General features: G+C 33.6%; 2 protein-coding genes across 2 annotated transcripts in view; both read right to left on the bottom strand.

Moving 5' to 3' along the window:
- Nucleotides 1-14023, bottom strand: part of LOC129223366 (transforming growth factor-beta-induced protein ig-h3-like) — a gene marked incomplete in the record, with an annotated part of 615676 nt that overhangs the window by 260061 nt on the left and 341592 nt on the right.
- Nucleotides 853-9328, bottom strand: LOC129223365 (5'-3' exoribonuclease 1-like). The gene has a single exon (XM_054857942.1). It carries the CDS (start codon nt 9326-9328, stop codon nt 4421-4423), a length of 4908 nt encoding a protein of 1635 aa, XP_054713917.1. The 3' UTR covers nt 853-4420.

Raw genomic sequence — 14023 nt, forward strand, 5'->3', positions numbered from 1 at the left:
GTTTCAAAGACTTGTCTAATTATTTTCAAGGTTTGGTTGGTTAGATTGGGTTTTTGGTTCAAGAGCCCTTGTAGGCTATACTGCGCCAATTCTTTTCAGGGATTTTAGAACCTATTAATAATTTGTACTTTCCAGCCTCTGAAATTGAGTAGTAGATTATACACTTGTACAGTATTGTTCAAACTTTGTAAGAAACGGCTATTTTAAGTTTAAAAGAAAAAATAAACTTTAATTTCCTATTCAAAAAAGAAAAAATCATGATTTTTTTTTGTTATAAGATTTTGGAAGATAAGTTGTTACTATATAAACTCCTCCCAAAACTGGGGAGCATTGTCCCCTTGCCCCCTCCCCCCTATAAATTCACCCATGCTCTTCTAAACTATTCAAAAACGAAAAAATGTTTTTTTTTTTTTTTTTTTTTTTTTTTTTTAAATTTTTGGAAAATGTGTTGTTACTACATAAAGTCCTCCCAAAACTGGAGGGGCATTGCCCCCCTCTGACCCCCCATAAATCCGCCCATGATTTGCAACTCCTTTTATTGTCTTCTCAGAAAACAACGTAACCTCTACTGAAGAGAAAAGTGAAGTAGAGTTATTATAGCGATTTGACATGACATCCCAAAGCACCAGTGAAATTTCTAAAAAAAAAATTGTTTCACTGCATTTTAAAGCTGCTTCAACTTTATATTAAGCCAGGGGTTCTCAAACTTTTCCTATTTTAGATACCCTTTAGAGAATTAGAATTTTCTCAAGGCAGCCTAGACTGTCTCTATTACACACCTTATCTCAAAAATATCGACACAAGCATGAAATACAATTCAAAGTAGGAATAAGAATACAGGGATTTTTATTTCATAAGTGTATAATAATAAATAGTAAGTGAAACACAAGATAGTGTTAATTTATTACAACAACCTGTGTTGAATTTATTTCAAAAAGCAGAATAAGATGTCCCATAATCATAGACACTTTTTAATTCATCAAGTATATTTTAAGGTTCAGAAACATAGGTATAAATTTTAATATGAAATTGTTTTTCCATTACCTCCAACTACTTCAACAACACGCAAACTTTGTTCTACCAAAAGTATCAAATATTGTAATTACCTATGGGGAGACTTCATAGCAGTTTATACCATGCTTTCTTTAAGATCCTGGGTCGAACAATATTGGCTCCCATTTTCATATAATGTCAGTGCTAGATGTTCCCACACATTTGCCATTAGATTTAAGTTTGGACTAAATGGCCAGTTTAGTAATTATTAGACACCCTATTTTCTGTTTTTTTAAATAAATTCAACTCATTAGGGTAACGGCATTAGTAACAGACATGCTTAAGACATTGTTCTCAGGTTAACTTGATTTTCTGAGTCTTTTAATGCATTTAGACTTTTTAAACAATTTTTCTCTGATGCGACTGCATCTCATCTAACATTTGGCTGCTTCTGGATGTTAATCCTCTGAATGAGTTAATTATATTTTTATTTGCTCAGTTTTAAAAAGTGAAAAATAATCTTTGGATGATGTAGTTGACCAATCACTTAATTTTAATGTAATACAAAAAAAGCGTGGGGGGGGGGGGGCTGTCTATTTACATTTTTGCTTGGACAACAAATGGAAGAAATTCAAGAGAACTGATAAGGAGCCCCCCACGCTTTTTTGTATTACATTAAAATTAAGTGATTGGTCAACTACTATCATCCAAAGATTATTTTTCACTTTTTAGTTCATTTTGCTACAAAAGCATGTTTTTTTAGTTTTTAAAACTATTATTTTATTTTTCTGTTTTTTAGTCTTATATTGGAGAATTATCAGGCGACGAAATTATTTATAAAACGAGTGCGAGTTAATATCTTAAAAGTTAAGACAATGGCACCCCAATGGGAAGCTACTGTGAGTCATCGAAGTATGTTTGCGGAAATCATATTTATATTACTTTGAAAATTTGAGATGCATTTGAATAAAAGTTTTGTTCAACAATGGTCTGATCAGCAATGAATTTCCAATTGAAGGCTCACCTAAATTTTGGCATGAAATTAGTTAAAAACAATTATATTTCATGTTCTAATTACCTTGGAACATTGGAACAAATTTTGTCTGATGCAGAAAAATTAAAGGTTTTTGTGGATATTTTTAAACAATTTTTGCGAATATTTTTTAATGTATTTTTTAAAATTTTTCCTTTTTTACATTGTTGGATTTATGCCAAAATATTGAACAAAATTGAAGGAATCTAACAATTAAAAGAGTTAATTAATTTGATTATACAATATTGCATTGTCATCGGGTTGCGGTCCCGTGCCAAATTTCAAAAGAATCCGATCGCAGGAAGTGGCCGAAATTTGAGGTGCAAGATTCCGTTACAAGATACAAACATACATACATACATACATACAGGTGAAGCTAATAAAAGCGTGTTAAAAAAAGGTCCGACCTCTAGTAACAGACACTGAAAAATCTGACGATACCTAGTAACGGATAGGATGAGGAAAGGAGGAGTAGAAGGACAAAATTTCCTTCTTTATTTTGAGAACTAAAGCCTTATTAAATTCAAATGAACATGAAACACCCACTGACCTCGTAGTTGCTGTTCATAATTCCTTCCTAATCCAAGGTAGCTTCCACTACTACTTTGTAAATACGAAGAGCAAATGGTACTAACATATGGTCACATAAAATCTATGTCGCAATTTTGTCATGTCTGTCACAGCAGGTTTTAACCCAATTAGTTTAAAATATTTGTTCTTGAGTCCAAATTTCAGTGTTTATTATAGCTGAGGTCAATATTAACATCACCTTATCGCAAGTTTTTAATAATTAACATTTACTACTTGAAAATCAACAAAAAAAGTTGTTTTCTGTCATGTCTGTCACAAATGGAATTCACCTTAATAATTGGCAAAAAATCTTTTTTTTTTGTGTGTGTGTGTGAAAGAGTGGGGATGATTGATAATGGCATTAGAAATATCTTTCTCTTGAATGATCTTAAAACAGAATTTTACTATATGTGCTAAAATGTGTTTTAAAAACAAAATATTTAACTTTTTAGCAGAAGAGAAGAAACTTCTGAAGATGAAAATAATTTTTTTTCTTTTATTTTGAAGCAAATTCTATGTCGAGCAGGGGCATTTAACAATCTTCAGAAACTTTATCAAATGTTTTCTTTTATAATTAGTCTTGAACAAATAGTCATTATTATCTTCAAGGATTTATATGTGTGCACTCATGATAGAAATAGATAATGACACTGCATTAGATATGCTACATAAATATAGAACATGAAGATTTAGAACTGTAGATTGCATATTATCAGGCAAATTGTTTCAAGTCATGAGCACCCATGTGCAAAATTTTAAGGGAGGACTCGGATAATTTTTCTATGGTTTAGCAAGATATTTTCCCCATGGGAACCGATTTCAGTACAGATTAGAGTAATTAATATTTGACATTTAGAATAACTTATTAATAGCTGCAGAAGAAATGTTTTTATATTTTTGCAAAGAAAAAAAGTACTAAAAGCAAGGAAGTGCTCATTTCTAGGGGGGGGGGGGGGCCTTGAGCTTCCCGTCCCCCATATGGGCATCTATGTTTCTAGTTAAAATGATTGTTCTTTTCTGAAGAAAAGCCACAGAAAGATGTATTTAAAATTGATTTGAAAGTATGGATCAAATTTGGGTCAATGATTTTGGTGATATTTGAAAACATGCAGTACCTAAAAAAATTAACTGGAAAAAATATGTTTATGGATACGTGATATTCAAAAAGAGAATTATACTTAAGTTTTTTCAACATATAAAACCTTGTATGGGAAAAAGTAATAACAAATGCAGCAAATAAAGAAAGTAAAAGATACAAAAATATCAGTAGTTATTTAAGAAATAAAAATTAACTGTTTGATTGCTCCTAAGATATTTCTTTTAATAGAGAATATTCACAAAAATGTCAGCCCATGATGAATTTACAACTTGCTTTTATCTTAAAATTCAATATACTTTTCTCTTCAATTGATTAATCAAGATTTATCTTAGAAAAGTACAGGGTCAATAAATGCATGTAACTCGTTAAAAATAACGTTATTGCAGATAGAACATGTTACCAACTATAAAAATTTACATTTCGCTTAAAACATTAAAATGCATGCAACACTGTTTAATTTTCTTAAAATTGTTTTCTATTATACAAATAAAAACAATTCATCAGTTGGCAGGAAGGTTTGCACACTCCTAAAATGAAGCAAAATAAACATAATCATTGATCAGTCAGTTCTTAGTCTGAACCAAGTCATTTGTCAAAGAATAAATTAAATAGGAGCTGCATTCAAAATTCCACTGGTTACACAGATATCACCCATGATTTCATCACATTTTTGAAAAAAAAAAAAATGTGGATCATTTTAATTTTGCTTTTTTTCTTTGTCATACTCATGGATTCTGGAAGTTAGCAGCAAGCCTACTTTTTGCTTTAGGTTTTAGAACAGTTAGTTTGGAAGAGTCATTTTTATTCGCCGCAATATTCATCGGGGAAGAAAGTGCTGAATTTTTAAGGTAAGAGTTAGCAGGTTCACTGGATACTTTACTTGAGAAAGTAATGTTTGATGAAGATGGAAACTGATCATTATCAGTTTTTTTCACAGGTAAATCGGGCCAGTCTTCTGGAGACAATTCAAAAGAGTCATGTAACTTCAATGCCTCCTTCTTTCTCACTTGAGTAGGAACAAATAAATTAGAATTCGAAGTATCACACGGTTTTAAGCTATTTTTTACTGTAAAAGTACCGCCACCAGGAAGGTGAAATATTTCCTTCTCTGAAACAGAATTGCTTGCTTGAGATGGAATATTTTGATGACCAGTGCTAGGTGAAAGAACGTCCAGATTAGGTGTTGCTTGAGGGGTCCGTATGAAAGCATCTGGCATGTGATTCAAATGGAGGGGTATAGGATTGCGTATGAGTGGTTGGTCAAAAGAGGGTGGTCTAAAAGGTGGGAAAGCATGAGGAGGAGGTGGAAACTTCGTATTAGGAATGAAAAGCATTGGTTGATTTTGAAAAGTATTTTGTGCAGGCGGTGGTAAGTTCATCACATTGTCACAAATGTTAGTATTATAGAAATTTTGTTTGATATTTAGAACAGCTAAAGCTTTCTCTGCTGCATTTGAAGCAGCATCAGGTTTGTGTAGACATGGTATGCTTGCTATTTTTTGACCATTAGGAAGCTTTAAAATAGCGACAAACATATCCATGCTACCGTAATTACTATATGTATATAAAGGCGGTTCGCCGAACTTCTCGATGCAATATTGGAGTAGTGCATCAATTGCTTGATATGAATTGCTAGCAGGCAATCTATTGTCAATATTTACTGCCTGCTGCTTGGGTACATCTTTGTTATTTCTTGCCCCTTGAAATAGTTCTTCAACAGAAACTTGTTTCCCATATATTGGATGTTCAGAGGACTTTGGAGAACTTTCTGCAGGCCCCTTTTTTAAGTCGGACCACAAGGACTGATAATCAGTCTGATTGTTAGGTGCGTTCCTCTCAAAAATTTTGCTGCTCGCATGAGATGCTTTTGGGGTAACAAACTGTTGGTTGTTAGGTGAGACAGTAGGAGCAGGGAATCTTTGATTTATGCATTGCTGATACTGAGTACTAAAAATATCAACATTTGCTTTATAAAATGGAGGGCTCGGAAGAACATTTGAGCCAACAGTTTTATTCTGAAGTACATGTACAGGTGAAACAGAGTTACCAGTTTGCAATTGCTTAAGAGCAGAATCAAACAAATTTGTTCGATTTAGTCTTGGTATAACATGCTTTGGAGTTTTTACAGGAGAATATTTTTTCTTAAGTCGATCACTATGAGATAAATTAATAAGAGCATGAGGAGACATTGAGCTGCACTTTGGAGCAGAACCTAGCATAGAGACTCCCCCCATAAACTCTTTATCGAACAAAACTTGGTAACGAAAATTAGATTCTTTGTCACCTGGTCTAATTCCAATAATAGTTCCTTTTAGGCCAAGTGGAACACTGGTGGTATTAGACACGTTAATAACTCTGTCAAATAAATAAAATGATGTCGTAGGATCAGGCATATGAACACCCTTACAAAGGAAAGGACTAAATAGTTGACTAGGCAATATATTTTTCTTTAGATGGTACACATCATCTTTTGCTATTGCTTGAACTTTTCGATCTATGGCCGCAACAACTCCAACATCTAGCATTTCCATACCACACTGCTGGCGATCTGCTAAAGAACAGGATTGAGATTTCAACCAGTTGGACATATTTTCAACAACTTTTTGTCCATCACCATCAGGATATATATCTTCCAAGTAAACAACATCATCATTTTTGTGTCTATAAAGTTTTTCAAAGAACTCTGCAAATAGGGACAGATATAAATTTAAAGTTTTTACAGCTTCAGCTGAATACAGCCAGTGATTATCTTTCTTTTTGGAAAATCCTTGCACCTCTTCATTTTTACGATTAAATTTCAAATTCAACCCAATATTAACACAATTGGGCTTGGTACTTCCTTTGGGAGTTGTCTGAATTAAGAATGTGCCAGTTAAGCGTGAAATAAAATGTGAGTCTAAACCTAACTGTTGGGCTGCAATGTAACTTGGCATATATTGTTCTGATTTTAACTCTTCTTCATTGTGTATGACTGATTGCAAATCTGGTTCAGATGTTAATTCAACATCTACCACTACAAATCCCTTATTTTTAGTTACATCACAATCAAAGACAGTACCCATGCAGCCATAATAAATAGGAGAAAGAATAAAAACAGTAAGACCAGGAAATAAACATCTTGTTTCAGTACTCTTATCCACTTTAAACTGAAAAGCACTGAGGTCCCAAACAGTTGCTTGAAGAGCAAACTGGCTTAGAGAATTTTCCCAAATTTTTTCTTCAACTACTTTACCATCTTTGTTGGAAAGAACAAATTTCACACCACTTAAACACTTCACAGACACAAGAATGTCTACATCACCTGAATAAATGCCCCATCGTTCCCGGTAATGTTCCTCAAAACTTTCAACTTGCTTTGTCCAAATATCTTGTTCTCTTGAGTTCAATTCATCTTCTGTAACTTTTAAACTAGAATCTTCATTTTTTCTAAGAGAAATACGAAGTTTTCCATTGGATACTGCACATACCATTGCTTCTCTTAAATGAGGCCAAGAAACAAGAATACTTTTACCAAGAATTTTGTCTGCAACTTTGCTTATGTCATTTTCAACAGGTTCCATCAACGTTAACATCATGTTTAATTTTTGACTAACCATTTGAAACACTCTAACTCGTTCGTTTTTCAAATGAGCTGTATGCTTTAATGTCCTTAAAGTAGGGAAACCGATAATGAACTTACTCATATCAACATCTTTACAGAGTCCTTTGAAAATATTATTTGAAGGTAACCTGAAGAAATCTGGTTCAAGTGTCTGAACTTCAGCATGAATATTACTAACTTCAGGATAGTATCCAGGTAAGAATGATGGCATAGATCCAAAACTCTTTTCAGTATATGTGTACAAAAGATGCGGACCATGACGATTTCTCAGTTTTTCTTCTTCAGTCAAATTTTTATCTGCTAATTCAGCAAATTTAAGCAATAGCTTTTCATTAATGAATGGTATTAAAACAATAGCTTCCCATGGTTGCTGCTTACCATTTAAATCAGTTTCAAAGTCATCTGGATAGTAATCAATTAATGGTGAATCTTTGTCACACATCAATTTTTGATATGATAGTGGAAGAAGATCTTTGCTCAGTTTTGGTAAAACAGCCAATAGCTGTTGAAACGGCAAAAATGGTTTGCCCAATTCAAATGTCATTTCCATATTTTGGAAGTTCCTAATATCAGATATATATGGTGAATAATGATGAGGATAATACCAACTCCAAGAGACAACACCATCATAATAATAATGCAAGTTCCATTGTATAGCTCGAACATAACCTTCAGCTTGATCTCGCATAACTTCAGGAGTAACTTCGTCAAACTCTAATTTACTAGTATAGTAATCAACTTTGTGCATGTTGAATTCAAGTTCCAGAGTAGAATTTGCATCATCATCACTGTCATCATCATCTTCCCCGGAATCGTCATCTTCGCTTGAGGAATCAAACTCGGCAGTTTTACTAATGGCCATATTGCTAAAGCCTAAATCTGATAAAAAGTTAGAGGTTTTAACTTTATCATTTTCATTTTTTTCGCTTTTTCTTGATTTAGATTCCAAATACTGGAAATCATCATTAATTTCTTCAAACTTCTGAAAATCATACTCAGCAAGTTTATTTAAAAATGCTTCAAAGCGTTCTAAATTCAAATGCCCTTGCTCATTTATATAGCCACTTAAATTTGGCAGTACATCAATATAAGTTCTAAACAAAACGGGTAAAGCATCATGATGAATATGAAGCTGTGGCAAATGTGGAATAAAATCATTGCCTACAAGAAAGCTCATCAAGACAAAATCATCAATAATATACTCAATATTGAATTCAAATTGAAGTTTGTCTTTGACAGGAGCAAACTCATGGCCTAAGTAATCTCGTAACAATGAAATATGAAGCAAGTGAAATGTAGTCTCTTCAGGCGATGTTAACCTTTTCTGGTTATTTTTGCTGCCAAATTTTACTTCTTCTCTCAATAAACTGAAATAAGGTTCATGAGAGCACAGGCCAAGCATGATTAAGTCAGCATCAAGTCCATACAAACAATGTCTGGTATTTGGGTTGTAATTTGGTTGGGATTTTTCATGCCTTATGAAATCCATTATTTTATGCTCTCCTTCACCAGGAGTTTCGTGTCCAGAAAGATATACTCTCACATTTCGCCACAGAATGTCGGTTGATATTTTATACACAACGAAGCTCTTTAATATGGTATGAAGCCTTGCCATGAAACCTGTACCTGGCGTTATGCAGTTAGAATCGAACCTAGCTTCTTTCGGTAACATTTCTCCACTGTCAATGGCCATTTGCTCGAGAGTTACAGCTTCTTTGGCAGTACGAAACCTTCGCCCTCTTTGTTGGTTCATTTTAGCTCTTGGAGCAACACCATCAACAGCCATGAAAAATACTTTCCTTGGCTTAATCATTTTGAAAAGAAAATCCAGATAATGGCAAATTCCAGCAAATATCTTTTCTTCAGTAATTCTAAAGTGCGGATCATCATCATTAGGGTGAGAACAGGTATGTATTATTCCATTCATATCCAAATATAAATTATCGAAGTCTGGAATTTGATGTTCTCGAACAACTTCACTTAGACATGGATAGCGCTCACTAATCCAACGATAAAACTTAGGGACACCCATTTTTATAATTTATCTGAAAAAAAATTAAAAATTAATAAATGCATAAAATACCATAAAAATAAAGCACATATTTATAGTGAACCCCCACAAAGGTTAGAATGGTTTTGTTTTAATTAATGCACTAGTTAAAACCAATTTGTCCAAATTGCTGTAAGGAACTTAAAACCACCTAAAATGGTCTTTTCATCTATTTTTAACTAAAAAATTCGGGAAGAAAGGGGGGAGGGAGAGAGAGAAAATTACTTGCTCAAATACAATTAAAAAAAATTTTCTCATCCACATTTGCAATGACACAGTTTTCAATTAAGATAGATCCTATTAGCTTACTGACCCACTTTTTCTCAAAATATAAATATCAAAATATCATGACATTTTCAAAATAAATATCGGATGTCCTGTACCCAGTGGCAGAAACACGGCAACATCATTGCAGACAAGGAAACCCTATCGTGGGCAGTTCTGTCGTCCGCCGTAAAAAAATAAAAGTTGTCCGCAAAAAAATAAATAGAAAGAAGGAAAAATTAATTTGAATTCAGACATTTTGAATTTAAATTATGTTTTTCGCAATCACGAGTTGCGACAGGATCTACTCATTGGAGTTATTGTTTCTAGAAACGGCTCCTGCCCCCCCCCCCCCCCCCGCCCCCAGGAATGCCCGGGCGGTTACGTGTGTATAGTTGTGTGTGTAGGCGCGTTCGTGCATCAGTAGGCTTGTGTGTGAGCATAGACCTATGTGTATGCACATAGGCGTGTATGTGTGTAAAAATGTGTGTGTGTGTGGGACATGGACGCCACTACCCAGGAGAAGCAGATTTCGGGGAACAGTGCTCAGGACCAGAGGAAGCGCACTTGCAGGGACCGGTGGGAGGTCGAGCTGCAGAGGCTCTCGGTCCAAGCTGAAAAAGGAACCACAACTCCAAGGACGGTCAAATGAAAACAATTAGCAATCGTGATTGCTCAATAAAGGTTGCCCGCAGAGAAAAAAAAATCTGTCAAGAGGGAGAGAATGCAAAGGGGAGAGAATGCACATGTGATCATTCGCCCGTGGCATGCATAAACCAAAACAAAACAATCTTTTTTAAATTGTTTACTGAAAAAGTAAACTGAAATCAAAATAACGCATATTTCTATGGATGAAAGAAAAAAAAAGTCAGCTCACTTCTGTGATACAAACGATAAATAACTAACATAAGTGAATATTTTTGCTTGTTTGTTTTATCATATCATTTGGTGGTGTTGTTAAGTTCTCTGACAATGCAAAGTAAGGACTTTTTCTTCCCACTAATGACTTAAACAAACAAAAAAAGTATTTATCAGAGAATTGAAATGTGATCGCTTCAAATAGAGTTACCAGCTTTAAAATTATCGCCATTTAGTGTTAAACCTTTACTCATTTTTTTTTTCACGACTCCGAATTTTTGGTGTTAGTAATGTTCATCATGCAGACCTGTTAAATAGTAATTCTAAAATTATTTTACTTTAATAAACTTTTTATTTACTGTTTTTATACTTTTAATGCTTTCATTTTGAAAAATGCAATCTGTTTGCATTCAATATGAGAATTGAATTTTTGCTCTTTTTTTCAAGCTAACTTCGCTCTATGTGGAGGCAAATAAATTAAAAGTTAATTAAAATCATGGTTTCAAGATTTAAAAAAAGAATTTTGTTTTTGTTTGAGTCAAAAATTTAAATGCTGAATAGATGTTTCAATTTTAGTTTTGCTATAACTGTGTCGATAGATATTAGTGAGATGTTTATCATAGACTTCTAAAATGCAATTCTAAAATAATTTTTAAAAATTTTTTCTTTTATGATCCGGTTTCATACTTTTGGAGCCTTCACTTTGAGAATTGCAATCTTTTTGCATCCGCTTTGAGAAGCAGATTTTTCGAATTTTTGATGTTTAGTACGCTTTGTTAAGAGGTAAACAAATAAATTATCCTTTTATTTTTATTGAAATCAGGAAATTTAGAAGTTTTAAACGAAATTCTGAGATTTTTAATAGTTTCAAAGAGTTTAATGCTCAACCACTGCTTGAATTTTATTTTTGTGTTACAATTATTTTAATTATGTGCGTATAAAAATTCTAATTAACATTTAAGCATTATTTAATAAATTGTGGAATGGTGTATAGCTTTAATATATTTAAGGGGTTCCTATCTCCCAGAGACCCATGCCACTGAGCCCCCCCCCCCCCCCCCTGAAAACCTTCAAGAGTGATATTATCAAGGGAAAAAAATCACAAAAACATCCACTTTGAAATTTCGTTTCACAATCCCCCCCCCCCACACACACACAAAGTTATTTGATTTTCAGAAAATGAATTGATTTTTCACAAAAAAATGGACCCTGCAAAAAATCCTGGACAGACCCCTGTTCAGTAGACAACTCATGTTTGCAAATGTCAGGTGCTCACCAAGGACAGGGGGTCATCGGACTGCACCGTTAAAAATTTTGGGTGGAGGAGGGGAGGTAATTTGATAAAGATTTTATTCTAAGTTTGGTGTGGGGGGTCTCGTTCTTGAGACGGGAGTGCTTCATAGAATTTAGGGAGGTGCGCCATCGTCTTGGGGGAGGGGGCTTTTCTCAAATTCTTCTTTCTCCTGCCTTATTTCAAATAAAATTATTTTTTAAAAGGCTTGTTTATTTATTCTTTTAATTGAAACCACGCTCAAAATTTTGCAGACAGATTATGAAGTTCTAAAAGCTTGTCACACACAGCTACAAAACTTTCTGCCACTGGGGTCCTGTATATCGTAATATACATTGACTGATATATATTGTAATATTGACTGATATATATCGACAAACCCTGATACATATTATACATGTTAATAATGTTAATTGATAATAATACAACATAGAAACTAAAGATATATTTTGCAAAAATACTGAATTAACTTTTACTGAATGATTTTAAAACCTGCTTTTTTTCCCATTAAATTTTCAAACATTATTCTAAGATGATTTATGCAAATTTTAATTCGCATTATGCATAGCCCTCTGATTGTTCTGTTCATTAATATGTAAAAAATTCAAGTGTGTAGTATGCATTCATGCTATAACTAATTTGATTTTTCTGTGTGTATGGGGGGGGGGGCGCTAGTAAATTTTCGCCCCAGGCGCCGTCAGCTCTTTGGACGGCCCTGCTGAGGGGGGGGGGGGATAATTTCGCCTACCTGTAACAGTTTCTAGTTTTGAAAGTTGAGATATCGGGAACATGTCACAGATACACAACACCGTTACGAAATCCCGATGGTTAACAATCACAATGTGAAAGATTGGGCGACCACGGTCTCCATACCATAGGAAATGCATGACTAATAAAACTGCTATCAAAGAAATGTAGCCGCCATACACTCAGTACCTAAGCCCAACATGGGATAGTGCACCATCTTTATGAATATTATTCAGAAAGAAATCCCTGTTGCTGTGCCGAAATTTCTTACTGATGACTTTTGGTAAAATTCTTCTTGTTAAATTGAAATTTCTTGTTGGTTTTATAGAATCTCATTTGTAAGCAACAATTACTTGTAGCAAAAAACATGATGTAAGCTTTTAATTGGCATTTAATTCTTCAGTATTCACAAGTAATACACGTTTGCAGCCCAAAATTTCCCTTGGTGGTGACTTTTGGTACTATTTTTTTTTATTGTAGAAATCAAAATCCCATGGTCTGCTATGTACTCCCATGGTCTGCTATGTACTCCCATGAAATTTGGCGATGTTTGGTCCAATACTTCACTTGCTAGAGGGCTCTGAACACCTCACGTGTTTTTATAACCACCCTGTGTATAATTAAACAAAACAAAAAGTAATTGATTTTAGTAATTAAAAAATAAAATAAAATAAGCTAATCTGATGTAGCATGTGTTAAAATAATTTCTAATTGTCAAATATACAAAAATATTTACAAGATGCAGAAGGATTGAAATCTCGAACAAGGGAAGCAAATTTTCGCGAACCAAGTTCAATGTTGGCATGTTTCTCCTAAAATAAATTTATTTACAATGGATGCAGGTTAATTCAATCACAAGGTAAATTGAACCAACCACTTTAATGAATCAAATCGCGAAAAACATAATAAAATCTAGCTTTATTGAATTACCTGCTTGATGGAATCAAAACTGTTTTGAACAAACATGATTGATATAAGCAGCGGCCACTGTATTACTAAAATTAAACATAAATATACTACTCAACAGACTGCATATGTGAAAATAATGTCCGGTTAGCCAAAATATTTAAACATTTGCAGGATGCAAAAAGATTGAAATTCCAAAGACAAGAGCAATTTCCCGCGAAATCTGGAGTAAATTCAATGTTGTCATGGTTTCCAAAATAATTCCTTTATTAATTATCGAAACTAAACAAAAATGAGCTAATCCTGAGGTAACATATGTGAAAGTAACTCCGTTTGAAAAAAACATCCAAAATATTTACAAGATGCAAAAGGATTGAAATCTCAAACACGATCAGAAGATTGCATTGGTGATATATATTCTTTAAAAAAACACAATCCAATGATTTTTGAAAGAATTTAAGCACTGAGAAACTTTTCAAGGTTTTCAAGCATTTGAAAATGAACTTTTATTTTTCAAGCACTTTTCAAGGTTTTTCAAGGGTGCACGAAGACTTTTTTTTCTGAAAATGGTCAGTTCGAACTCCTTCAGTTAATCGAGGATCCAGGGTCAT

The sequence above is a fragment of the Uloborus diversus genome, chromosome 5, assembly GCF_026930045.1.
Source record: "Uloborus diversus isolate 005 chromosome 5, Udiv.v.3.1, whole genome shotgun sequence".
Classification (NCBI taxonomy): Eukaryota; Metazoa; Arthropoda; class Arachnida; order Araneae; family Uloboridae; genus Uloborus; species Uloborus diversus.